The 26,259-nt window shown below is 59.0% G+C and overlaps 1 protein-coding gene across 1 annotated transcript in view; it reads right to left on the bottom strand.

Moving 5' to 3' along the window:
* Positions 1 to 1,480: 1,480 nt before the first annotated feature.
* LPCAT1 (lysophosphatidylcholine acyltransferase 1) overlaps positions 1,481 to 26,259 on the bottom strand; it is a gene marked incomplete at both ends in the record, with an annotated part of 43,643 nt that continues 18,864 nt past the window's right edge. The window contains 12 exons of the mRNA XM_080716195.1: positions 1,481 to 1,665; positions 3,259 to 3,400; positions 5,365 to 5,463; positions 7,430 to 7,583; positions 7,985 to 8,110; positions 8,714 to 8,796; positions 10,967 to 11,021; positions 12,061 to 12,095; positions 14,110 to 14,168; positions 16,674 to 16,734; positions 18,077 to 18,189; positions 23,192 to 23,406. Coding sequence (XP_080572321.1) covers positions 1,481 to 1,665; positions 3,259 to 3,400; positions 5,365 to 5,463; positions 7,430 to 7,583; positions 7,985 to 8,110; positions 8,714 to 8,796; positions 10,967 to 11,021; positions 12,061 to 12,095; positions 14,110 to 14,168; positions 16,674 to 16,734; positions 18,077 to 18,189; positions 23,192 to 23,406 — 1,327 coding nt within the window. The remainder of the gene's footprint in view (positions 1,666 to 3,258; positions 3,401 to 5,364; positions 5,464 to 7,429; positions 7,584 to 7,984; positions 8,111 to 8,713; positions 8,797 to 10,966; positions 11,022 to 12,060; positions 12,096 to 14,109; positions 14,169 to 16,673; positions 16,735 to 18,076; positions 18,190 to 23,191; positions 23,407 to 26,259) is intronic.

A 26,259-nucleotide genomic window follows, 5' to 3' on the forward strand; every position in this document is an offset into this window, starting at 1 on the left:
ATTGGTCAACTGTAGACTTTTCTCTTGAAAAATCAATCTCTCTGCGCTCATAAAGGCGGCCCCTGCTGGCTACCAAGGCTGCATTGAATTTCTCCCGCCCCTGACAAGCCGAGCCCCAGCTTTGCAGAGCGCCTCCCCGGCCCACTGGCCGGCGGTGCAGCGCCGCGTGGCCAAGGCCGAAGGCTTTGCTTTTCAACGTCTCTGCCACGAACTGCTGAGGGCTAGTGATGGGCTCCTGTACTACTGGCCGAGGTCACGCTCTGTAGCAGCGCCCCAGTGCAACTCCAACTCATCTTAGGAACAAAAGCAAAATTCCAAATGAACCCGACCCATAGGCCGCGCTCAGGGGTAAACGAAACCACTGTGCCACAGAGCAGGCTTCTGTCGGAACCAACGGAGATGAGGAACGCTAGCGGCAGGGCCGCTGCCCGCTCGGACACTGGCAGGCACCGTGCTCAAAGCAGGACACGCCCTGTCCGTGGGGGGCACTCTCTCCACCCCATGTGTGCGGGTCTCCTACAGGTGAAAGGTGGCAGCCGGCTCTCCTGGCGGAAGGCCAGCCGGGCTCAGAGGGCGGCTGCTGTGCCATGTTACCATAGAAACCAAGGCAGAGAGGGAGGGGGCAGCCGCTGCCCTGCCTGCATGGGATGTGAGATGACAGTCACAGAAGCCACAGCGTCCAGCGTTTCCCTCTGACTCTTGACCAATGTTCAACGCTCGGATTGGAGTGAAAGCCACAATGAAGTAGATATGGTCATATTGAAACTGAAATACCAAACCGGTAATGTTTATAAAAAAGAGGTGTTTGAGAGGGTTAAGGAAGCAGAGAAGGTGCTCTGGGCTGGACGGGTCCCCGCGGCCCAGCCTCCTGTGGGCTGTCCTGGTGGAGAGGCCGCTAGAAGTGGACAGCAGAGCCCAGACCGCCTCGGTCTATCAAAAGGGGCCAATAAATAAATATCCTCTGACCCTAACAGGAAAAATGAAGTAGAAAACAATTTTCTCTTTTTTAAAAAAAATGTTGAGTGTTGTCCAAAGTACCCAAATGAGGTTTATAAAATACTCACGAGCTCCTGACAAAGATAGAAACATTTAAAAGTCAGGGGTGCTCCTGCCACGCTGCAGACGGCGGAGGTGGGCAGGGCTTTGCTGGCCCTGCAGCCCAGGGACATCCTTCCAGAGTGGGAAGAGCGCTCGCCGCCCAGCAGGGGCGGGAAAGGAATGTGGAGAAGACAGGACTGACAGAGCCCAAGCCGAGCAGGGCGGCAGCCTCACCGGGTGCGCCCCGACACCAACGCCGCACACCGCAGCCCGCACTGGGCCTGAGCCTCAGGCTCTTCACAGAGAAACAAATTAGCCACGACCCCAAGTCTTCTGGGACTCGGGCCTGAAGACCAGACGTTAGAGCACAGGGGACAGGGAGCCTGGTGTTGACAGCAACGGGCTGCGGGTGGGCGGCCTCGGCCCTCCGCAGTCTCCCGTCCTAGTCCAGTTTCTCACGGCACGGCTTCCTCCCAGAACCCGTGCTCTCGGGGCTGAAGTCAGTACAGAAGCCGTTGGGGGTCAGTGCTGGCGGGGTCGGTGTGCAGCTTTCAAACTGCGTCCGGTCGGGATACAGATACTCCTCTGCATAGTCGGGGTGCGCTTCTGCAAACCTGGAGAAGTCGGCTGCAAAGACAGAGCGCCGTGTTCAAGAAGCTCCGGGGGAGCCAGCCCCTAGAGCTGGGGCCTCGGCTCTGCTCTTCTGGGGAGGGGAGACCACTACGGGCAGCATGGCTGAGTCCAACACAAGGCCCCTGGCCCTCGGCAGCTGCACTTGCCGGTCCTGGCCGAGGGCACGTCGGGAGGAGCACGCTGGGCTCACGAGGCCTCGGCGCCAGGGACCTGGGGGCCTCCGACCCCTTCTGGTGAGGGAGCACCCTGGATCCTACCCGTCGCACCCAGAGAGGTCCGGAAACACCAGAAGGACTAACACAGGGTGCTGCGGACACCGCGGCTTGGTGGAACCTCACATCTCCATGGGGCACGGTCTACAGACTCAACCGTGAGGGGCCAAGCACGCCAAGAGCAGCGAAGCACTCACTGTGCACAAGCACTCGCAGTCACATGCCCACTCACGCACGCATACACAAGCACTCGCACACTGTGCACGGTCTCACACACACTTGCAGACACACTGGTACTCACCCACGGACACGTGCACACACAGAGCTACAGTGGCACATATGGACCCCACATAGTACTCATGCACCCAGGCTCACACGTGTGTACTCGCACACGGACAGGACATACACACGTACACACATTGATAGACTCCCACACCCTTGCAGATACACACTCACACATGCAGACAAAGACACACATTAGTTCCTGAAGCTAGGTATAATTTTCTGGACTGCTTCGGCTCCCTGAGCAAATGCCTTTTGTGTGTGGTGCTGGGGATGGAACCCAGGAGGCACTCTAACCCGGAGCTACACCCTCAGTCCTGGGTTGTTTTCTTTATTTTGAAACAGAGTCTCACAAGTTGCAGAGGGCCTAAGTAGCTGAGGCTGGCCATGAACTTGCGATCCTCCTGTCTCAGCCTCCCAAGGGCTGGGATTACAAGCGTGCACCACCACGCCCGACTTCAGCTTCCTTTTTTTAATTAGCAAAAACGCACATTAACTTGGACATGAAGGCTTCTCATGTCCCCTGGGGGCCTTCACGGTCACGCCGCTCCGGCCTCTCGCTGAGGAAGGGCTTTCCCGACTGGCTCCCCATCCTATAGTTCTGTCTGCGGCCCTGTACTTTTCCTTTCCTCCAGCTGGGATGGCTGTACCCTTTGGGAGGCGGCCCAGGGAGGGCCTCAGAAGGCTCGTGGGGCCTCTAGCAACTCTGCAGCGTCCGCCTGCCTCCTCAGCTGAGGAGCTGTGACCCGCTCTTCAGGACCTGCTCAGCCGCCACCGAGAGGCAGGTTTTGTGGGAGAAACACACAGTGCCTAGGACACCCGGAGGATCCTGGAATGCCCGCCTCCCTGCGCTCTTTCTCCATGGACCCCACGCTGGGCGAGACCCAGGGCCTGGCTGCCGCAGTGTCCCAGCAGGGACCCCAGCGGGTCGGCCGAGGGGCCAGGCACAGCTGTCCTCCCACGGGCTCTGTCAGCTGCCTGAGGAAATCAGCCCCTAGAGCCCATGGCCACCTGGAGGGTTCTAGAAGGACCCCCTTTCATGTGCTGGGGCCACTCCTTTTGTATGAGGCTGTCCGCTGCCCCCTCTACTTACCGAATGTGATGGCCCCCTTCTCTTCTTCATCGATGGCCTGGAACAGGTCAGTCACAGTCAGCTCAGCCACCCCCAGGGCAGTCCTGAGGATGCAGGACAGGGTGTCTTCCTCCAAGCTGCCGGCCTCTGGAGACCCATACATCTGCAAGGCAGATGGCGCCAGGTCTCAGATCGCAGCCCTCTGCAGCCCTGACCCCTCCGCCCCTGTGTGTCCTTGGGCCAGGAGGAGAGTGGATACGGAGCCCGAGGGGGCCCCGAGCCACAGGCTTGCTGGCCTCCGCCTTCTTAGCAAGGGACATTGAACACCTTGGCCCAGGACAAGGACTCTGCGGATTCCTGGCTGTGCCAATGGGCCAGGCCAATGGGCACAGCGCCAGGGCGACAGCTATGAGGGAACAACAGGACTCCAGCCCGGAAAAGCCAGGAGCCAGGCTGAGCAGCGCACCGCCCATGCCCCCTGGTGGCCACAGCACCAACTGCAGCATTCTCAGTGGGTGGTTGGTTGTGTGTGTGTGTGTGTGTGTGTGTGTGTGTGTGTGTGTGTGTGTGTGGTACTGGGGATGGAACTCAGGGGCTTTCTACTCCCAGGCTACACTCCAAGACCTATTTTATATTTTATTTGGAAACAGGGTCTCACTAAGTTGCTGAGAGCCTCACTAGGTAGCTGAGGCTGGCTATGAACCTGTGCAATCCTCCTGTCTGTCTCCCAAGTACCGGGATTACAAACAACAAGTACTGGGATTACAAACATACGCCACCTCACCCTGCTCTCAGAGGGTGGTTTTTAAAGATGAGAGAACTAGATACATGTTTCTGTGTTCAGGAGAGCAGCTACAGGCCATACAGGAAGATGCCGAGCAGGTGCGCAGGGTACAGCTGGCAGACGGGCTCGAGTGGTTTCCTCCCCACCTTTCTGAGCTTTGGGGAGTCTGCACCACACGCGTTAAGGTGTCTACATCAAGGAATGATGCCAAGATGGCACAAGCAGTGGCCCACACACGTGAACAAAGCTCTGGGGTCTTGTGAGGACCTGTGTGAGAGCGTGGCTATCTGGGTCTTAGGGCTGTCAAAAACGACGCCGTGTTTCCACAGCCTGAACTACGAAGGGAGGTGTGGCCCTGTCTGTTGTGAGGCCGCGGGCGGTGGACTGGGCGGCCTACGATAGGTGCAGGCTGCAGAAGGGAAGGTAGGCCCAGCGGGTGAGGAGCTGGAGAGGACGGGAGAGCCCAGACCTGTTAGACCAGGGCGCGCCACACCTGCAGGGCAGGGGGCGACCTTGGGGTAACGGTGGGGGCAGAGGCACCCCCAAGCAGGACAAATGTGCCGTATCTATAGCACGCCCAGCTGTGAACTGAGCCGGGAGCCTCGTGCGCCCACCAGTGGGCACCGTCCTCTCTAGAGCGTGTCCTGCTGCTCCGCGGTGTGGTGCCAGCCCCGAGGATCAGCCCTCGCTCGGCAGGAAGGCCGCTGAGCGCCCACCCGTCACCCGCTGCAGATGCTCCACGGGCCTCGGAGTGGAGGCCACCACCGTCCAAATGCCATGCCAACCAGTTCACCCCGCAGCACGGACTCAGAAGCTACCCCAGCACACAGGGTCGTGCCCCGACTGCCGTGAAGCATGCTGGGTCAGAAGGAAGCAGGGTTCTCAGAGAGTGGGACACAGCAGCTGCCCACTCACACTGGGTTCAATGGCGGGCCAACAGGAGTTGCTCCTGCTTTGAGTGCCCGACAGAATCCTGTCTCCAGACAGGCACAGCTGGCCCAGGGCCGTCCCAGCTGAAGTGCTGGCAACGCCAACCCCGAGCTGCTCCAGGGAGCCTGTGGGGGCTGGCTGGTCCTTAGCTCCTGAGCCCTGGTCTGTCGGCAACAGGCCGACGGGGCCAGGTGGGGAGACCGACGGGCGTGTGGGCTGCAGGTGTGGGGGCATGTGATGCCCCAGCCTGGCCAGGTGTCCGGGGTGCCCACTCCGCCCTCTGCTGTAGACTGCTAATGCCAGGAGAAGTAGACGGAGCTCTGGAGCACTTGGGCCGGCAAGGCCTCTGCAGAAGCAGCAACGGGCACAACCGGACGTCCTGTCTGGTGAGGACACGCGTGGCCGCACCTCACCTTAAAGGCCAGCTGGATGGTGTCCAGAGTCTGGGACGGCCTGCACACGACAGACAAGGCGACCACGTACTCCCGCACGTCCATCTCGCCATCTCCGCTCTGTGGAAGAGAAACACTTCAGCTGAGAGCTGGCCGCCTCGGCTGCCGGAGGCCTGTGCAGTCCCCAGGACAGCGCAGCGCACGTGGAGGGCAGGCGCAAGTGTGCCGAGCATCGCCGTCCCCCTCGCTGTCCCCTGCGGAGCACACACCAGCCTTGGCACACTCTGCCACAGTGGCCCCCGTCTGGCTCTCAAGGCCTCGGGTCCAGGGCCAGGCTCAGGAGCACAGGCACCAGGGACGCGAGCCCCCTAGATGCCTGGCTGTCATAGCACCCAGCCACTCAGACAGCCCGATCTGTGGGACAGCACCCCCTCAGGAGACCACAGCATCTGAAAGAACAGAAAATCAAAACCAACAACCCATGGGCTGCTGGGTCACCTCGGGAGGGACAGCTGACCACCAGCCACTGTCGCACACTTCAAAGCCACGCAGGGAAAGCCCTGGGTATAGGAGTCACCGCTGTGGCTGGTGGTCGGCTGTCCGGGAGCTGTGCTCTGCCGGGAGCACCACTGTGGTGCATGTGGGGTCTCATCAGCAGGGCTAGGCTGCAGGGACCTTCGCAGGGAACACACTCACGCGCTTGCCCTGGGTTCTGCCAAAGGCCACAGTACGGCTGCCCCTGCTGCCACACTGAATTCACCAAGTGTGCACACACGACAGGCTGTGGCTCAAGAGAGCACACGTGTTGTAACAAGACAGGCCACTTTTCCTCACAGAGTGTTGTCTACAGGACAGGTTGCGTTTTAATATGGGGCATGTGTCACCGCTTAGCACAGGCCACTTCTTCCCACAGCACACGCTGTGTCTTCCTTTGCACAGGCCGTGGTGTGTGTTCCAGACACGCCAGGGCAGTACATGGGACACTCAGGTGGAAGCTGCTCACTTCACACACACCTGCCATGTGAAGAGCTCTCACGCGGACACAATGGCCCAGGAAAGCCCAGGCGTGTGAGCTCCGGTGCGCAGGCAGCCCCTGCACGGCTCCCACCTACTGAGCCCCGGCACCCCACCTTCGAGGGGCTGCGCCACGCAGACGCAGGTGCGTGAGCATGGTGAGTGGTGGGAGGGGACTAGAGGCCATTTCTATTTGGCCAAAAGTAACCCGACTGAAAAACAAAACCACAAAGCTGGGCGTGGTGGCGCACGCTTGTAACTCCAACATTTGGGAGGCTGAGACAGGAGGATCACGGTTCATAGCCAGCCTCAGCTACTTAGTAAGGCCCTCTGCAATTCAGTGAGATCCTGTTTCAGAATAAAGAATAAAAAAATATGGCTGTGGGTGTAGCTCGGAGGTAAAATACCCCTGGGTTCCACCCCCAGTATCACAAAATAACAACAACAACAAAACAAATAAAAAACCCCCAAAAACAAAGCCACAGGCACAGTCCTGAGTGAAGAGAAATTCAAGTTACATTTCTGCTCTCAATGAGAAGCACAGGGGGAAGGCGCTTCACAATGAGAAGCGCCTTCACCCCGGGACGGCGCGGGGTGAAGGGCCGCTTTCAAAACTGTGTCAGCCAGTGTGGTGGTGCACATTTGTAATTCTGATTCAGGAGGATCGCAGGTTCATGGCCAGCCTCAGCAACACAAGGCCCACTGCAACTTACTGAAGGGCTGGGCGTGGTGGCGCACGCTTGTAATCTCAGCATTCGGGAGGCTGAGACTGGAGGATTGCAGTTCGCGGACAGCCTCAGCTACTTAGTAAGGCCCTTTGCAACTCAGTGAGACCCAGTTTCAAAATAAAGAATAAAAAATTGGGCAGGGGGTGTAGCTCGGAGGTCAAATGCCTCTGGGTTCCAGCCCGCAACAAAAAAAGAAAAAAAAACAATGAAAGAGGGCTGGGGGTTTAGGTTCAATCCCCAGTACCACACACACAAAAAGATTGTGTAAAGCATGTTCAAAACAGAGAATCCTTTATATTCTGAAAGTCAGAGAATTTGCCACCAAGAGCCCTCAAGCAGCCCACCTCATCAAACAGCGAGAACATGTCTTCCAGTGCCTCGGAGACGGGGACTTCCAGGTACGCGGCAAACTCGGCTAAGCCCATCTTTTCTCCCTGCTTCCTCCTGGCGCTCTCTGAGTATTTGTCCAGATCTTTCTCCAGTTTTTCTGGTTTCAGCCTAAATAAGTCGTAAGGGAGGGCAACATGTTTTAAGATCATAGAAGCTGAATGTAAGCGTTTTGCTGTCAGATTTTGAGCCTCACTGAAATAGTAATTGACACAGCGAGCAGCGAGTCAGTCTTCAAGTTGAAGAGCTCCTACTGGCAGGCAGGCGCACGACGCCTTTGGTCTAAGTGCCTGAAGAGGCGCCTGCCCTCACCTGGGCCACCCTCGGCCTTGGTTCCCAGGATGCTGACCCTCCCCTGGCAAGCATCGTGAAGGGTCTTTAAGGTCCTTCTATGTGGACTGAAGTTGGTATTTGGAACAATAGAATGAAGCCGGCATCAGCCTGTTAGGGACAGCTTGGCTGCGGCACACCCTGTCCCAATGGTCGTTCAGGAGAACACGGGGGTGGCTCACCCGAGGCCCCGCACGAGCCTGGCAAACTCCAGCAGGCAGGTGTCAGCAGGCAGACGAAGCTGCCCGTCGGCCAGGGCCAGCTGGCAGTCCTCGAACGTGTAGTCAGTTACGGAGACGCCCAGGGCCCTGCGAGAGAGGGTACCCGTGAGCGCCGCCCTGGTGGGTGGAGACTACACTGCACCCCACAGATCTCGCAGGAGGGCACCTAAAGGGCAGTGGAGGCACCTAACACCAAGGACCTGCTCTACGGTGTGTGGGGAAGGGACAGAGGGCACACAGGCGGCCAGAGAGAGGACGCTGGAGTACCGTCGCGCCATCCACGCCCCAGGACCTGCGTGAGAACAGAGGTAACTGCCAACAAGCTCGATGATCAAGCAGGCGCGTGACTCAGGAGATGAAACGTACAAATGCCATGCCTCATCCCGAAAGGTGGGTAAGGACTCTGCTGGATGCCGCGTGGGCAGGACAGAGGGAGCTCGAGGGCCTGGGCCCCGAGGGCAGAGCGTCAGCGCTGTGCTGGGCACGCTGGGAATGCGGCGCCGGTCACTGACTCCGACTCCGATGGGGGTGTGAAAGTTGGGAGAAGAGACAAAACGTCCCTGGGAGATGGGTGGGGACATCGCCAGATAAACAGCGCTGGAAAGCAGACGGCCAAGCACGTGCCGGCTGCTTCTCGCAGTCACTGGGCGGCACGAGTGCCCGCGCCGCGCCGGGACGCAGCTCACTCACTCGGCCATGACGCGCCGCACGTTGCTGGCGTAGAGCGCAGGGCTCCTCCTCTCCTCCTCCGAAGGGTGGTACACGGGAAGAAACTGGGGACGGAGAAGCTGCGTTACTTCAGGAACGCTACCAGACACCGGGAGTGACGACTCGAGTCTGACCAAGTGAAACCTCGGCTGTTAGGATCGCTCACGCCTGCACGCCCACACACATGCACCTGCAGCCCCAGGAGGCCTGCGCCCGAGCTGGAGGTCTAGCTCCTCAGCTGAGTCCTGAGGTGCACCAGAGCTGCACGGAGTGTGCTTCTAGAGCACTGAGCTTTGTGGCGGGACCGTGCAAAACTACACTTCTACGCTGCGTGCAAGCCGACTCATAGCAGCCTGTGGTCAGTGGCTACATCTTGAAAATAAAGCATCCGGGAGCCCTGTGTACAGCTTTAAGTGGCCGAGTCCACGTGCAGCTGCCCTCCACACAGGAAAAGGCAGCGCCAGCCCAGGTCCCTCCTCGTTAGTAAGGACTCGTACGGAGACAGGAGGCTCCCGAAACCCTACAGTTCTTACTGCACAAGCCTGCTCTGCCTCTCACTACCACAACATGTGTGTGTGTGCGCATGCACACGCGTGCACTGCTGGGGACTAAACCCCGGGGCATCCTACCTCCAAGTTACACCAGTCCTTTTCATTCTTGCTTTGAAACAGTCTCTCGAGTTTACTGAGAGTCCAAGTTTGCTGAGGCTGTCCTCAGACCTGCGATCCTCTTGTGTCAGCCTCCCAAGCCCTGGGATTATGTGTATGCGCCCCACGCCCGGCTTCTGCGATGGAATCATGATGCAGCTGTAGGTTTGCTGGCTCTTCACTTTAGCACAAGGATCGCGTGTAAGCAACATGAGCAGAGGCAAAATTTTTCTTCTTCTTTTTTCTCTTAAAATGAGAAACCAGGTCTGAAAGAACGGTTTAAACCTGGGCAGCCCGGCCAGTGCCAGTGGCAGGCATGTGCTAGCCTGGGCTACGGAAGCGCCGTGCCGGGCACAGCGGGCACCTCCACGGAAGTCAGGGGCCTGGCTGGAAGCAGGCTTCCACACTCCACTCAGTGCTGTTCCGCCATGTTTGTGGGACGGGGCAAACTGTTTCCTCACACGTGTAGGCTGCCCTTGACTCCAGGTGTATCATACCCGATCAGTTCACTTTTAAGAAGAGAGCACATATCTCATCCATGCAGATAAGAATCCTGCAGGCTGTACACAAGCAACCCTATTCAGCTTAGCCAAAGAGATGGGTGCACATTAGGGCCTCTTCAGGCCGAAAACTGCGATACAGGTCACATTCCTAAGTCCTGAGCAAGACGGTGTAGGCCAAATTCAGCAAGATGAATTCAGTGTCAGGTTAAATTAAGAGCCAAAAAGAAAAAAAGAAGGAAGGAAGGGCATGCTCTTAAGCTACAAGAACTAGAGCCGGGCATGGTGGCGCACACTTGTAATCCTAGTATTTGGGAGGCTGAGACAGGAGGATCACAGCTTTCTAGCCAGCCTCAGCTACTCGGGTGAGGCCCTCTGCAGCTGAGTAAGACCCTATTTCAAAATAAAAAACAAAGAAATAGGGCTGGGGATGTAGCTCAGAGATAGAATGCCTCTGGGTTCAATTCCCAGTATATATCTATCTATCTATCTATCTATCTCTCTCTCTCTCTCTCTCTCTCTCTCTCTCTCTCACACACACACACACACACACACACACACGCACACACATACACACACACAGAGAGATAAGAACTAAAATAAAAACATAAATTTACTTCTGTATTTATTTTTAAAATTTTGTCCAATGGTTCAAGAGATAGTCATTGACACAAAGTAACCCAGAAACCCCACTATGAAGCCTTGAGAAATTGAAATGGAGCTAAAGACAGATGATGTATAACTCAGTGTAGAGACCAGAAGATAACACTGTAACACTGTTCTAACATTATCTGTTTATAGATCTGGACAGACCCAACAAGACACTGAGCAACACTGTATCTAGTACAGCCAAAGATAGATGACGCTAGCCGGGTGTAGAGACCAGAAGATAACACTGTGTAAGGCTTCTCTAGCATCATCTGTTTAGAGATCTACAGAGCCCACACAACCTGAGCTGCTATCCTTGTATCTACCTCCTTCACTAGTGCATCCAGGCAGACCCGCAGGCGCCCAGCCTCACTGCAGCCGCCTGGTGCCCGGCGCCGCGCCCGCAGCTGCCCGCCGCCCTCTACCGTGGCTCTACTCACCTCAATCTCCACTCGATTGTGAAGCTGGCACAGCGTGCGCCACAGAATCTCCAACCTTTAAGACAACATGGAACAGATTGAGGACGCTGGTTAGAGGTTCTCCGGGGCTGCTCCCAGCTCTGGAGCAGTGTGCAGAGGCTTCCTCTCCAGAGGGCCCTGCGGGGCCCAAACCCAAACGTTAGGACAGGGCCCACAAAGAGGCGACTTTGACTCAGGAGTGCTCTTCACTTTTGTTTGGTTTTTAATGAAATACCTGCTTTGTTTTTTGGTTTGTCCAGTAAGCCAGCCTCTCCCATCCGCCCTCTGACCGACCCAGGGAACCTTGTCTCAGGACACTATCCAGCCCCGGCCTGGCAGCAGACTCACAAGCCCGAAGCCATGTCCCTCCCCACCCTGCCGGGCTCTCAGAGTCCCTGACCTAAGTGGCATGGCCACCGCTGTCTGTGGAGTGGGAGCAGGGAGCCATCCGGAGTCCCAGGCCACGGGCCCAGCCACTCCCACCAACAGCCCACCTCCTGACTGCGTGGACTCTGCCCACCATGCTCCTGTGGCGTCCAAGCCAGAACAGGGCCCCGCAGGAGCCCGTTCCCAGCCCCTCTCCGAGCCCACTCTCCAGACCTGCCAGCCTCATGGCTCCCTTCTCAGCAGCCTGCCCCCCAGGCACGGTGAGGCCTGCGTCCACACGCGGCCTCCTGAAGGCCCCATGGAAGGGCCCCGTGCCTGCCCTGAGGCAACGCTCATTCTGCAGGGCTGCTCGTCACAGCGTGCCGGGGACGGACATGCACTGAGCCCCACGTCCAAGCAGAAGCCCCCAGCCTGACACCAGGGACCGCCAGGTGGACCGTGCCACTGGCTCAGCCGACAGGCTGATGGGCATGCAGAGCTCAGTTATCTCCCGCTGGTGTGGATGACCAGGAACCCAAGTCCCCGCGACCCAGCAGCCTTACAATGCTGGCACGCCGTCTCCACGGCGGGCGAACCCAACCACCGCCAAAGGGCAGTGTTCAGATTTGGAAAGGTAAGAGGGCATGGGGTCGCCTGCAGCCCTCGCTTCCGCGGACAGGACAAACAAGACGGAACGGCATCTGACTTACGCTCCAGGGCCCTGCCACGTCCACGTGATGGTGTCCTGGAGAGAGCAGAGGAGACTCGGTTACGCTAGAGCCAGGCTCCGTGCCCTACCTACCTGTGGCAGAGGTGGGTCCGTCCTCCCACCTCGACCGCCAGGGAGGAGGGTGCTCACCCCGCCCCTGCCCGAGGTCCTCAACTCCCTAGCCTCGGCTCCAGCCTGCCCCTCCCCTGCCTTGTTGTCAGCAGGTGTGTGCGGCTCTGTGTTGGTCTGTGCACGCTGACACGCTGACGAGTCGACAGCTTCATTCCAATGCTGTGCCCAGGACCTGTACCCCAACATCCATGCTGTGACTGCCAGACACGTTCCCGCAGGGTCAGCCCCAGGCTGGGAGGAAAGCCCTGTGACTAGCAGCCCCACACAGGCCAGGGTCGTTTCAGAGGCCCCTCCCCACCTGCCTCACTGGCTGCCTGCCCGGGGTGCCTGGCCAGATGCCCCATTTCACCCAGACACCAGCCACCTCGCGGGCCTCTTTCCTCTGTCCCTGGGGTGCGGCCACCCAGCGCTCCTGCCTCCCTCCACTCAGGAGGTGCTCAGACTGCTGGCGCCAGCTTCCTGCAGCCGGGCATAAGGCACCGCCATGCTCCTCTGATGACGGAGCTGTGTGCTCCGGGATACAGCTGCTTCAAACACCGTGACCAGACAGCCCTAGGGCACGAGATCTGGCCGGCCGTGCATGGGGTGCACTCTCAGGAGAGGTAGGGAGGTGAGTGCTCGCCCGAGAGCAGGCAGGCCGGCGTGCATGGGCAAGCCCGGGGCTGCAGCTGCCTGCACGGTGCCACACTTCAGCCCCAGAGCCACGACTTCCAAACGTTCCCCTCCTGTGAACTTTCCTCTGTTGCCATAAGGACAAACTGTCCTGAACAGAGGGAAGCCGCCGGGACAAGCGGTCCTCTGCTCCTCCAGAAGCCGCTCCACGGGGCAGTGGGAGGGGAGCCGACCCGGCTCCAGGACTAGATGCCTCTGGGACAGAGGGCGCTGGCCCCAGGACTGCTGCGGGGGGTGAGGCGTGGCTGGTGTGGAGTGGATGTCCAAGGGTGTGCTGGGGCCTGAGCAATGGCTGACTGCCCCTAACCTGTGCGGAGCGTCCACAGGGGCAGAACCTGCTCTGAGACCTTGTCCAGGCTCTCCCTGGGTGGGCATGGTGACACACACCTATAATCCTGGTACCTGGGAGGCTGAGCTAGGAGGCTCACAGGTTCAAGGCCATCATGGGCAACTAAGCAGGCCCTCAGCAACTTATTGAGATGTTAATTCAAAATAAAAAGGGCTAGAGGTTATTATTATTATTGTTTTTTTTTGGTGGTACTGGGGGTGGAACCCAGTGTTTTTCTACCTCCGGGCTACACTCCCAGACCTATTTTTTTTATACTTTATTTGGAAACAGGGTCTCAGTTGCTGAGAGCCTCACTAAGTAGCTGAGGCTGGCTTCAAACCTGTGCGATCCTCCTGTCTCAGCCTCCCAATCACGGGGATTACAAGTGTGCGCCACCACGCCCGGCTAAGGGCTAGAGGTTTTTAAAAATGGTTGTAGCTCAGAGGTAGAATGCCCTGGGATCAATCTCTAGTACCGAGAAAGCAAACCCAAGCCCTCTGTGCTGAACAAAGGCAGCTGGTAACAGCACCTTGCCCGACAGCCCCCACCTTCCAGGAGGGAAACGTTCTTGGTTGAAAATCTCCTGGAGTGTGACCAGGCACTGTGAGCTGTGGACTTTGGGGAGAAGGGTCATCTATTACCAAACCTCCAGGGCTGGCTGCAGAGAAACAAGGGGCCCCTGCTGCACGGCCTGTGACCCCGGTACCGTGCGTACCAACACTAGGGACAATTCCAGAACCACGGGCTTCGTTAGCTATGCCCCTGCAGAATGGGCGGTCATCTGGAAAGCCCAGGCTCGCCCTGCAATGGCGCCTACTGGGCTAGGCCCACTCCTGCCCTCTGGGCAGAGGCCGCAGTGACACGCGCAGCGACCGCTCCACATAGCTGGCTCAGTGCTGCCCCGACAACACGACTCACCAGTTTGTTAGGGTATCGGAGCACCACAGGCTGCACAGGAACTCCGGGGATGAAGGCGCCTGCGTAGAGAGGAAGAGCCAACTCACTGCCCGACCGCAGGTGGCACGGCGAGGCGCACCCTGCCAGCTTTGCTCCCGAGCGCCTAAGCCAGTCAAAGGGGACTCTATACAGCCAACAGAAACATCTGGACCAGGACCTACGCCGCCTGTGAATGCCCAGGGAGGCCATGTCCCGGCACCAACCAGCACTGGGCCGAGGAGCTCTCTAGAAGTGTGGAGACTGTGCGGCACTGGGGACGCGAGTGCCCACACCTTGGGTCCCTGGCACCTGCATGTGCCGTATACAACGTGGGCTGGTGTCTGCTCCTGCTGCACACTGTCCACCTCGGGTCTCCGCCTGCTGTCCTCAGCATTTGGGTGAGACAGCTCGGTGGAGGCGGGGGACTGCCCGCCCTGGACCTGTGTCTGAGGACTTGGGAAGAACCATCAGCCAAGGGGCCTTGGGATGTCAGCTCCCACAGCTGGTGGACACTCCACCTGCCCAGTCCACTTTCTACAGTGGCCGTGCACTGCTCCCTGGCGGTACAACAAGGCTCCACAAATTGTTATACGTCTATTTTTAGTTTCTGCCCAAACAGCTTAAACACCCCAGGAAAACAGAGATGTCCCAAGTACTCAGACTTAAGGTGCAGATGGACTGCCCATAGCGAGATATCAGGCATTTTCCCAGGCTGCTCAGGGGTCCAGCGCCTGCTCTGGGGAGGGGAGTGAAGTTTTCTTGTGGTTTCTGGGACCCCTCGGTCTTCAGTTTGGGAATTTGGGGTTGGTCCTGCACGGCTCTGGGAGGTGGCCCGGTTTGCTCACACCCTACCTCACGCAGGCCGTCCACATAGAGCCTCAGTGCCTGCCTTCACCTGTGGGGCCCTGGCCTGCAAGCCGGGCCAGACCTTCCCTCTGTGTGTGGCATAGCAGGCGGGGGCCTCCTCTGCTGCCCCAGCTCAGCTGGTCATCCACAGTGCCGTCCTTGAAACCCAACAGTAATAAAAGAAGGCTTTTTTGCTTCAAGTTTCACATGTCCAATGTTGGAACCTGGGTGAAATGTTCATCTGTACTTGGGCATCAGGAGGTGGCAGGTGAGCCATGAAGACACAGCCCCGGGGCTGCCTCAGGCTGTTGGGGAGGAGCCAGCTGAGCGCCCTGCAGCATGGTGGCGCGCCTAGCGACTTCAGAACAAAGAGGACTCCCGCCTGCTCCGCGCCTGCGCGGCCCGTGTCTCCTGCCTCAGCCCTGGGCAACACTGGAGACACTGCTTGCGGAGGGGCTGTGGCTCCAGGTGCGGCGGCTCCTGTGGATGCTGGGTCTGGTCCCCAACCACAGAGCTCTTGCACCAAAGCCAAAGCACAGACCCTTCGTGAGACTCCAAGAAGCTGGCATGGGCTTGGAGGGAGTGCAGCTGGGCACTGCTGGCCCAGGCCCCTAGCGGGACAGCAGCAGGTCCGAATGCAGGATGTCGGTGAGGTGGCTCACCGTGGGTACTCAGGCAGACCACCCACCCCTGTGGACTCCTAGGGACGGGTCAAAGCCTGGCCGCCTGGGGGTGAGCTGGCCACCCTCACAGAGCACCAACAGCAAGCTCCTGCCCGGCACGTGACTTCTGTCCTGCGACACGTCAAGACCTTGCTGGGTTCTGCGTGCCCCCTCCATTTCTAGACTCTTCACTTGATGGGTGAATTCGAGTGTGAGGCTGGTGGTCCACCCCAAGGAGCCACCTCTCAGATACTCTTTCCAAAACCCAGGACTGTCTGTCCTGGCGACCAGCAGCCCTGTCCCTTTGCACACGCCCTTCATGGGTCAAGACCTGAAGGGCACTTGTAGGTCGCTGTCTGCAGGGCCCTCGGGGACGTGGCCAGTGTCAGCCATCATGGGATGTGCCATGACTCGGCCCTGCTCACCGGCGTGCTTCCTGCTAGGCTGCACCCACCCTCACTTCTGGACCCACCCTCTGCCCACAGTGTGCGAGGCCCACCTGAGCGTGGGCCACAGGAGCCACAGTGGCACAGGGAAGGGAGGACTCTGCCCACCACCCTGGGGCTTGGAAGCTGGGAGGCAGGGCAGCAGAACGCAGCCCAGCCCCAAGCAGGACGCTGGCACCTCCGCACAGACAGGCTTGCACACCGTGCAAACACACTTCACAAGACCCACCCACCCACCAGCGTGCAAGGGCGTAAGGCGAGCGGCACCCAGGAAGACATCCCTGGGAGCCCGCAGCCTGCGCCCCGCGGCCAGGGGGCCTCCTGCACTCTAGGTCCTCACCACCGTGACCCTGAGCGAGGGTGACATCTCTGCCCCATCATGAACACTGGCCGCCGCACTGTCTCACCTCCTGCCCTGCCAGGCTGTCGCGGATGCTAAGGTGACCCCACAACTCTTCTTAGGAACATCGCTAAGAGCCCCAGCGTACGTGAGAACAAGACATTTCTACTGCCAACACACAGTACTGAACACACCACTTTAATATTTCCCCCTTCTAGAGGAGAAAAATAAGTAATAAAGAAAGCAACATACCAGGCTTGAAGGTAATTAGGCAGGTCCTGTTTGTACAGGTTCCTTCTGGGAAAATCATTATCTTGAAAGTAAAAAAAGAAAGTCAGCATTAAACGGCACAGTCATCGTTTGGAGGTCAGAGCTGCCAATCCTTCCAATACACACTCGATCCTAAAGCCGTCATTTGGCTCTTTCATCACGCAGGAGAGGCTCGGACGCACTGGCAGCACGTGCTCCACCCAACTGGCTTGCACAACCCACAAGCCTTAGAAATACACCAAGCCCGTGTCTTCCCACACCGTAGCGCCCGGGAAGTGGGGTGACCATGGCCCCCGCCCCCAGGTACCAGGGAACCAGGTGCAATGAAACACAATACTACAACACTAGCACCTACGGAAAGCTGGAGTCATTCTCAATAAGAAAGAAACGCAGGAGAGGTCCAGGCATGCGGCGGAAGAGTGCCGGGCTGAGCCCGCATAGGAGGGCCCGGCCCCGGGGAGTGGGCCTCAGGGACTGTATGGGCAACAGGGACCACCTGCTAAATCAACAGTGAAGAAACCCTGTCCACACTGGCATTGAAACGTCTCTGAGTCATACTGACTTGCAGCAGTGTAAACTAAACAGAAGCTGCTCACCTGCTGGGAAGCACAGCTCCTGTGGCTGCCTTCCACCCTGGGCTCCTCGGGGAGGCAGGAGACCCCTGAGCATGCTGGGAGGCCAGCAGGTAAGCTCAGTGGAGGAGGGGTGTCCTGCACTTGGGGGGCAGCAGCTGGGGCGCCCTGGAAGTCACAAGTCCCAAGGGGCTGCCCATGACACCGTGCCTGAGCACCCCGAGTGCCAGACCCTGCCGCTTCCCAAGCAACCAGAAGCGGTGGGGGTGAGCTCCCTGCTTATAAATGTCTCAATTCAAAAGAACAAATTGGAGTGTGGGCCAGACAGACCCAAAGGACTTCAGCTAACGTGTGGGCTGTGCTGCAGCCCACAGCGAGCAGGCCAGGCCTCACGGACACACAGAACAAATTGGAGTGTGGGCCAGACAGACCCAAAGGACTTCAGCTAACGTGGGCTGTGCTGCAGCCCGCAGCGAGCAGGCCAGGCCTCAAGGACACACAGAAGGAAGCCTGTGGCTTTGCACCTCAGGCTAAGCGTTAACTCAGAAATGCAGCCGCACTCAGGAGGGTGGATCTGCTAGGCTCCAGCCAAGTAGGATGTAGAACCGTCTCCTTACTTCCTTTAATTTTAAATCCCAGACACCAAGAGCAAAAGGACCCAATGTTGAGCATATTCTTGAACTCACTCTCCAACAACATAGAGAATGAAAGAACCCCAACACCCAGAGTGCCCTGGCTCCTCGGCTCCTGGTCTCCCCGTTCTCAAAGCCACGCCTTTGGAGCCAGCACATCAACACAAGCAGTGCAGGTTACCTGTGGCCACCTTCCGCCCGACTGCGCCCGTCTCTTGATCTCCTCCACCGTTTTCCTGCGAGAATCCTGGTCCGACCGGGACACGAACACTGGCCGTATGTACCTTATCAGAGCTGCAAGAGGAGCCGAGGCTAGGTGTCGGCACGACAGCCTCGAGGCCGGGCCCTGGGCACTCGGCCCAGTGGGAGCCCCAGAGACACCACGGGCGGCATAGTGCCCGGCGGCCGCCCAGCCCCGAGTTCACCTGACAGTGTCAGAAAGTAACAGAAACGGAGGTTCCTGGGACCAAAGACCAGGGCAGAGCACAGAACAGAAGACCGAGACCCACCACGGGACATGCACGGCCACCGCGTAGGCAGGGTAGTGGACAGCGTCCCAGGGCTTGAGACGCACGGCTTGGGGCCTTGAAGCACTGTGGGTTGAAGTGCATCTCCTAAGACAGGGCAGAGCTGAGAACCCACGGTACCTGTGAACTTGAGCCTGCTTGCAACTGGTATCTGCAGAAAACCAAGTTAAAGGGAGCTCACCCTGGCTTGTGGGGCACTAAGCCAGTCAATGTGTCCTTATAAGCTAGGAAGAGAGGGGGCGTCGAGGCCGCGTGGCAGGGAAGCAGGGTTGTAGTGATGCGCCTGCAAGCCAGGAGGGCTACAGATGTGCGGCAGAGCTGGACGAGCCTTCTGCAGGGCCAGGCTGCCGCCAGCTGATTCTAGACTTCCAGCCTCCACAGTGGGAAGAGAACAGTCCTGTGCTCTGCCAGGCAGCCCGCCAGGTGCACACAGCCCAGCTCTAACCGCTGCACGGCGGGCCAGGTAGAGGAGCCTGCACTGCAGGGACCAAACGGCGGCCTCCGTGTCCTGAGGGCCAGGCAGCCACCAGAGCACCTGCTCTTCACAGGAGGACTTGGGAGTGGAAACAGGTCTGAAGAGGTATTAAAAGGAGCCATCTTCAGTGTGTGAGATGGCAGCGAGCAGGTGCCATGGGCTACTGCCCTCTGAGGCTGCCTGGCCGCACAACCTGCCCCATGAGGGCCCAGTGGCCGCACGCCCTGCCCCACCGAGGGCCCGCCTGTGCACTCAGCCTGCTGCACCCCACTTGGCTGTTCTCCTTGCCTTATTGGGCCACCTGGTCACTGGCCAGTCCTGCTTGGTTCCAGGCTTAGCTTTGCCTAGCACTTCTAAGAATATTTCTCCCTCCCCCCAGGTCTTCCCAAGAGCAAGGAGGAAGCTTTTGAAGGAAGCAGAGAACACCCCTTGATCTCATAGTCATCCATGGGATCCAGTGCCTGCCATAAGGTGGGACACAGGGCATCTGTCATCTTGTTTCCAGGTCTGAATCATCCCGCTGGGTTGACATCCCCGCAGCCTCTCATCCTCACGCACTGCCGACTCCTGACCACCAGGAACACTTGTGTGAGGCGGCAAGGGGAGCGGGATGGGGTGTGGAGGAGGGCCACGCAAGGGTAGAGGAGGGATGGGGCACGGAGGAGGGCCACGCAAGGCGAGGAGAGGAGCCGCTGGCTCCGCCTGCCCGCTCCCCAGGAATCCCACGGTCTTTCCAGAAGCAAGCTGCACATCCTGTCAGCGTCGGCTCCACTGGCCAGAGTGGAGGCCTCAGAATCCTCTGTCTATGGTGGCAAGATTAGGAAACTTGATACAAAGGCACCCCAGCTCTGAGTCCAAGGACGGGCGCAGGGAGGAGACAGCCGCCCTCGGGTTCTAAGACGAGGGTGTGACCATGTCCAACGACACACCAGGCTGTGGTGGACCTTGGCCCGAGGGATGTTGCTCCAGAGGGTAGGAGGAACGGTTCCTCTCCAGCAAGCCACGGCTGCGGCCTGCAGTCATGGCGGCACCATCTTGTCCCGTGGCTTTCCAGCCCCAAGCCTGACCCACATGGTGGGCAGGCGTGTGCACAAGTGCTGGGCAGGGTCCAACTGAGGCGTGGGAGCCGGTGGGTGGTCACTAGCTGGTGACAGGTCCAGAAACAAAAATACTGAGCTTCTTCTATGTTCATCACTTCAAGTTGTGAGCTGTCAAAGGGTCCAAAGAACGAGGATGTCCACAGGGACATTCGTGCCCAGGGGCACCCAGAGAGCAGCGACCTGGCACCCTACCTTCAGACAGCAGAGGGAGAAGCCCGGCTGTGCCGCGTTCAGTTCTAGGTAAGGAACTTCTACGATTTTGTTTGGTTTTGTTTCCTGAGCACAGCCCAGGCTGGCTCCAACCTCTGGGCTGAAGAGACCCTCCTGCCTCGGCCCCCGAGGGCACTGTGCCTGGCTGACCAAGGGTCCTAAGGAAGTTGTTTGCTGCCGTCTTTCACTCTTAGGCCTCTGGACTGTCCATAAAGTGACCGAGACGTCCACAGGCTGCAGGAAGAGCCTGGCACACGGCACACAGAGTACCGACCACTCTTCCTGGCAGCAGCAGGGTCAGGGCCCCGCCACCAGCTCTTCCTCAAACTGCTGACACCTGCAGCCAGAGACTCGACTCTGAACAGAACAAAGGCCACCTGAGCAAAGCCGGACGCAGCCTCCTGGCCCCTCACCCCGGCCAAACACCCACGACTCGGGTTCTGACCTTCCAGTCACCCAGGAAACTGCAAACTTGCCAGTCTCCACCTGACTCCTGCAATTTACCGTGACTTCCCAGCACATGGTGTACTGCCCTCACTTAGGAAGCCAGGCCCAGGCGCTGGTTGTGTCCTGGTCTCCAGAGTTGTGGACCCGCTCCAGGCTCACCCAATGGGCTGCCCTGCTTGTCATCTGTGCTCCTGGCTGGTGTCCTGGAGGTAGCCACATCACCCCACTGTCCACCTTCCTGCTGGCCTCTCTGCTAGGTTCTGGTGGCCTGGGATGAGCGTAAGCAAGATATGACACCTGTCACATTGGGTGTAGACCACAGACCCCCATGCTGGTGCAAGCCTGTCTCCATGGTGTACAACACTGAGTGCCTGGTGTCTCATCCTGCATCCACGCGGCCGCCACCTGATCCCAGGTCCATGTGTGAAGACCCGCCATCGCCATGACAAAGGCTACACTGCACCTTCCAGGTGGGCTCACCGAGAGGTGGAAGGCGGTGGCCAGGGCAGGCGCTGTGTCTTGGGTGTGCTTTGCTGTAGTGTGAGGGTTCCAAACCCCTTGGGCAGCTGCCTGCCACCGGCGTGGGGCTCAGATGGCGTACCAACCGCGAGCCTGTCCCTACGCGGCCACGGTTTCCTTGAGGGGACCCGCTGTCTGTGGTTCACCCCGGCAGGCAGGTGAGCTGCAGCAACTTGCTCAGTAGGGCACCAATGGAATGACCTTCAGGCCTGTCTTCTGCCCCGTCCCGCACTGCCAAATCAGAGTCTTCGAGGCTCTAGCCCAGCCTGGCCTCACCCTCCAGGCCACCCTGAATCACTGGCATGGCAAGATGTGACCTCTCCCCTCCTCAGCCACTCTCAGGCAGACACTGCCAAGGACAGCACCCAGTCTCTAGAAGGGACGTGGCTCTGCACCCGGAGCTGAGGTCTACTCAGGCCACCCAAGACCGGTCTCCGTGACACACTGGTGACATCAACACCAGCACGCAGCAGCGCTGGAGGACAGAGGACAAGACCCCTTTCCCATTCTCTTCCGTGTGCTGTCTATTCACGCAAACACTCATTCACCCGGATGCTGTTTTTAATCCCGGCGGGGCCTGTGAGACATGGGGTCTCCAGTCATAGGGAAGACCCTCTCCTTTTCCACATCCCTCTGGGAAGGCAGACCACTGTGTCCAGCAATTCCCCCAACACACACCTGGAAACACCTGCTCAGAGGCACCCAGGGGCAGCAGGGGCCCCTGGTGTGGAACGTACAGAGCCGCGGAGCCCGGCACCCTCACGGGCTGGCTGGGCCCGCGCTCCCCCCAGGAGGGACAGTGGCCCACCCTCAGAGCCTCCTGTGGTTTCCAACAGCCCCGAGGGACACGTGGCTTCAGAAGCAAAACCCCTGGCAGATGGTGGGGGATCGAGGTGCTTGCAGTGCTGGAGGTGCACATGGGGTCACTCTGGCAGGAGAGGCGAGGCTGAGCTGGGGGCTGTGGCACATCGGGTCACTGGGGTCAGCCCCCAAGTCAGGACCGGGCTTCACAGGTTGCTCATCCATCTGTCCTGCGGGGGACCACTCGGGTTGTCCAGAGCCGCCAGCTCTGAGTGGTGATGCTGTGGGCTCCAGGTGGCCCTTGAAGATATGTTCGTGCCCTAACCCCAGAAGCTGGGGATGTACCGTGTGTGTGTGTGTGTGTGTGTGTGTGTGTGTGTGTGTGTGTGGTTGTCTTTGCAGCTGTAATTAGTGAAGGATCTCCAGACAAGATCTTCCTGGATTATCCAGCAACAAGTGTCCATTTGAGAGACACACAGTGGGAAGAGAGGGGTAAAAGCCACGTGACCACAGGCAGACTGAGGCCAGGCTCGAGCACAGGGATGCCTGCAGTCCCACAGCTGGAAGAGGCTGGAGCCCGGGGTGGGCGTGGCACAGCCTGCCATACCCTGATGCTGCACTTGTCTCCAGATGTGACAGAAAACTTCTGCTGGGTTGAGGCCCAGCTTCGGGGATGTGTGTGACAGTCCCAGGGCCCTGGCGCTCCTGCTTCCAGGTGCCACCCTGAGCTGCTAAGCTCCACCTGATGGAGACCTGCAGCTAGGCAGGCTCCCGCCCACGGGTGCCCGGGGAGCCCAGTGCTAAAACAAGACAACCCGCGGGCAGCTCAGGTCGAGGAAAACAGCAGTGAGCATGGGCGCAGCGCCCGTGAGGGCCTGCGGGATGGTGCGGGCACTGGCCAGGGCCCTCCATCTGAGGCCTGTGCGCAGGGAGGGGCGGGCATGGGCGCTCTCCCGAGGAGCAGGCCCCGACGCAGGCTCCCTCTTCCAGGGCCCTCCATCTGAGGCCTGTGCGCAGGGAGGGGCAGGCATGGGCGCTCTCCCGAGGAGCAGGCCCCGACGCAGGCCCCCTCGTCCAGGGCCCTCCATCTGAGGCCTGTGCGCAGGGGGGGTGGGCACGGCGCGGGCGCGCTCCAGGGCCTGCTCCTCGGGGAGATCTGGCGCAGGCCCCCTCCCTCCGGCCCCCAGCCCCGCCAGCCCCTGCAGCAGGAAACTCACTTCCCCAGATCGGGATGTCTCTACTCTCCGCCTTCATCACGATGGAGGACATGGTCATGGTGACGGGGATGGCATCGAAGTAGGAGGAATGCGGTGCCAGCGTGAGGATGGCGGCCTCGGTGGGCAGCGCCTGGCGGCCCTTCACGGCCACGTGGTGGAAGCCGCCCGCGAACCACATGGTGCGCATGATGGCCTTCAGCAGGAAGTCCACGACCCTGCAAGAGAGGCGCTGTGGTCAGCGGGGCGGTGGGGTGCGCCCTCCCAGCCTCCCTCATCACCAGAGGGCTCAGTGCGCACACCTCAGTGGCTTCAGACAAGTTCCACCAGGACCAAACGCCCCCTCAACGCTAGCAGGTTTCCCACTTGCGTTCTGGTGTGTTCAAATGGAAAAAGCCCTCAAAGTCACTGGGATGCGCCTTAACACATGGTCAGCCTAGAGCGGGTCAGGCCGTGGGTGCCCTCCCTCACCACTCAGAGTCAGTCCCGTCGTCCACGGGAGCAGCTTCTGGAGGGCTGGACGGAGGTGATGGCAACCTTGCTCGAAGCCAGCCTAGACCTGCAGGCTCATGTCCTTTTGGACATACGAGGACTTAGGCCCTCTAATCAGTCCATCCTCCTTCCTGTTCACCTGACAAGCTGCCTGCTAGCCCTTGCTGAGCACATCCCTGCGGCCACACTCCAGGTTCAGGGCTCTCTCAGAAAGAGCCAGGCTAGCCGGGTCGCAGGCTCCGGGGGCAGAGTAGGTGAGAGATGCCTCCCAGCACGCAGGGCCTAAGACCTGAGCGAGTGGTCCTTCAGGGGCTTCAGAGCCCTCGCAGCACCTTGGAGGCCAGTCCCTGTGGTCCGAGCATGGCAGCCGCCGGTGGCCCGGAGCCCCTGAGAGGCGCCTGGAGAAGACCTGTGCTGACCAGAGGGTGAACAGTCACTGTGCTGACACGCTGAGACACTGGGGACAGGACCTGGATGCACTTTCTCTACTGCAGCTGAGCGCTTCTGAACACACTTTCTCTATGTGGATGTCATTTTCACAATACAAACGCATACAAAAGTAAGAGTCAGCAGACACAAGTCAGTGCTAAGGAGGGCAAAGAGAGGCCATGGGGAGGAGCCAGTCCGGGGGCAGGAGTCCCGGGGAGGAGCCTGGGAGGAGACACAGGACGAGCAGGAGAAAGCAACTGAGGGCAGACAGGAAGAAAAGGCGCACACGGAGCACTCGGGAGGGAGTCCTTCCAATGAGGGCAGCACCTGGGGACCTGACTGTCTGCCCCGCCCTGGTCCTGCTCAGGATGGCGCTGGGTGGCTGAGGAGCCAGCCCGAGCTGGGTCTCACAGGAAGACGCTGAGGCTTTTACAGCACTCTGGATTTCCAAAGTAACTTAATTAGCCGCCTTTAGTGAAACTGTCATCCTCTCACTGAAAGTCTAACATTTTATTCTAGGGAGGTCTGAATGACACGGACTTCATTCCGCACACTGCTCCGTAACAACAGTGATCTGTTCGAGGCTGCATCGGAGGAGCCCTGACTCGCTGTGTCCTGTGAACTCAGCAAAACGCTTCTTCCCGGGTCCTGTTACTTCAAATACGGGTTTTCCTAACCCTTATATCTCTAGCCAAGGCATTCTGACTCCATCTCCTTCCAGGAGGGGGCGTTTCCTCTGCTTCCCTGGAGCACCACCGAGCCTGGGGCCACTGTGCTGAGCAGAGATGCCCCGGTGGCCCCTGCAGGTGCAGCAGACACAGTGTGCACCACGCGTACCCCCACATGCACTTAGGCACCTACACACCTGCACACACAGGTACACACACATTCTCATACATGTACACGCAGAATGATACTTAATTCTCCACAAAGACACCCAAAGCTCTCATGAAACTGGCTGCAGAAGGCTCTCACTGCAGTGGGGCTCTGCACACACAGATTTGACACATACAAGAGCATCTTGGCAGCACGGCTGTCAGAATTAAAGATGATCGTAGCCCATCTACACCTGCTAAAACCAAGAAAGTTATGTGCATGGATAAGCAGAGTCACTGGGCTCACGTGGGGAACCTGGAGAGCCACCAGAGGCTTTTGCTCTAAAGAGAGCCTGCTGCCCAGACGTGGAGAGGGAAGAGAGGAAGGGGGCCCGGTGCAAGACTGGGGGGCTGGCATCTGGGAAGAGTGCGGGGAGGCATCCTGGGCCCCTGCTGCCGACCCCACTCCTCTCAGGAAAGCACCTGTGCGTGTCTGCACCACACAGCCTCCGCCGGCCAGCGAGGGGTCTCGCCCAGCAAGTGCAGAGCTGTCTATGATTCGCTCTCAATTTGCTTTGCTCCATTATATTTGATGCCAATTCATATCTCTGGTGAAAACCCTTCTAAAAGGCTGTCATGCTGGGTGTGGCAGGGCGTGCCTGTGATCCTGGCACTCCTAAGACAGGAGGATCGCAGGTTCAGGCCAGCCTGTGGTAACTAAACAAGACTCTATTTCAAAATAAAAAAATAAAAGAGCTGAGGGTGGAGTTCTGTGGTAGAACACCTCTGGACTCAGCTCACAGTATCAAAAAACACAAAATGTCAAAGTAAAATGTGCTCTTCAAAGAGGGTTTAGAAAAGCCGGAAAAGCAAAATTAAGAACTGGAAGCCTGCGACGATCCCACCGCCCTGGGATGGCCCCATTAGCACAGCTGAAGAGCACGCCTCCATGGGCCAGGGCACGCCTCCATGGGCCAGAGCACGCCTCCATGGGCCTGGGAGGCACTGCCTGGCCGCCCTGCCCATGTCTCTGCTCGCTGGGATCACGGCACAGGGGAACGCAGAGGATGCGGGATGGAGGCCAGCCTCAGAGGCCGGAGAGAATGCAAGTGGGCAGAGTGGCCGTGTGCCAGGGAGACGCATCACGAGGCAGGCAGCAGCCAGACTGGGCCTTGAGCTTTTGGCCATCACCCCCTGATCTACAGCTATTTCTATCTCTGAACAACTGGTGGAGGACCCCATGACCGTGTACAGGCGTTATTAACACACAGGACGGCCAGAACTCCAGGTCATGAGGAAAACCGTGAACAGTCCTGACAGCCGGACACTCACCAA

The sequence above is a fragment of the Muscardinus avellanarius genome (assembly GCF_963383645.1).
Source record: "Muscardinus avellanarius genome assembly, chromosome: 1".
Classification (NCBI taxonomy): Eukaryota; Metazoa; Chordata; class Mammalia; order Rodentia; family Gliridae; genus Muscardinus; species Muscardinus avellanarius.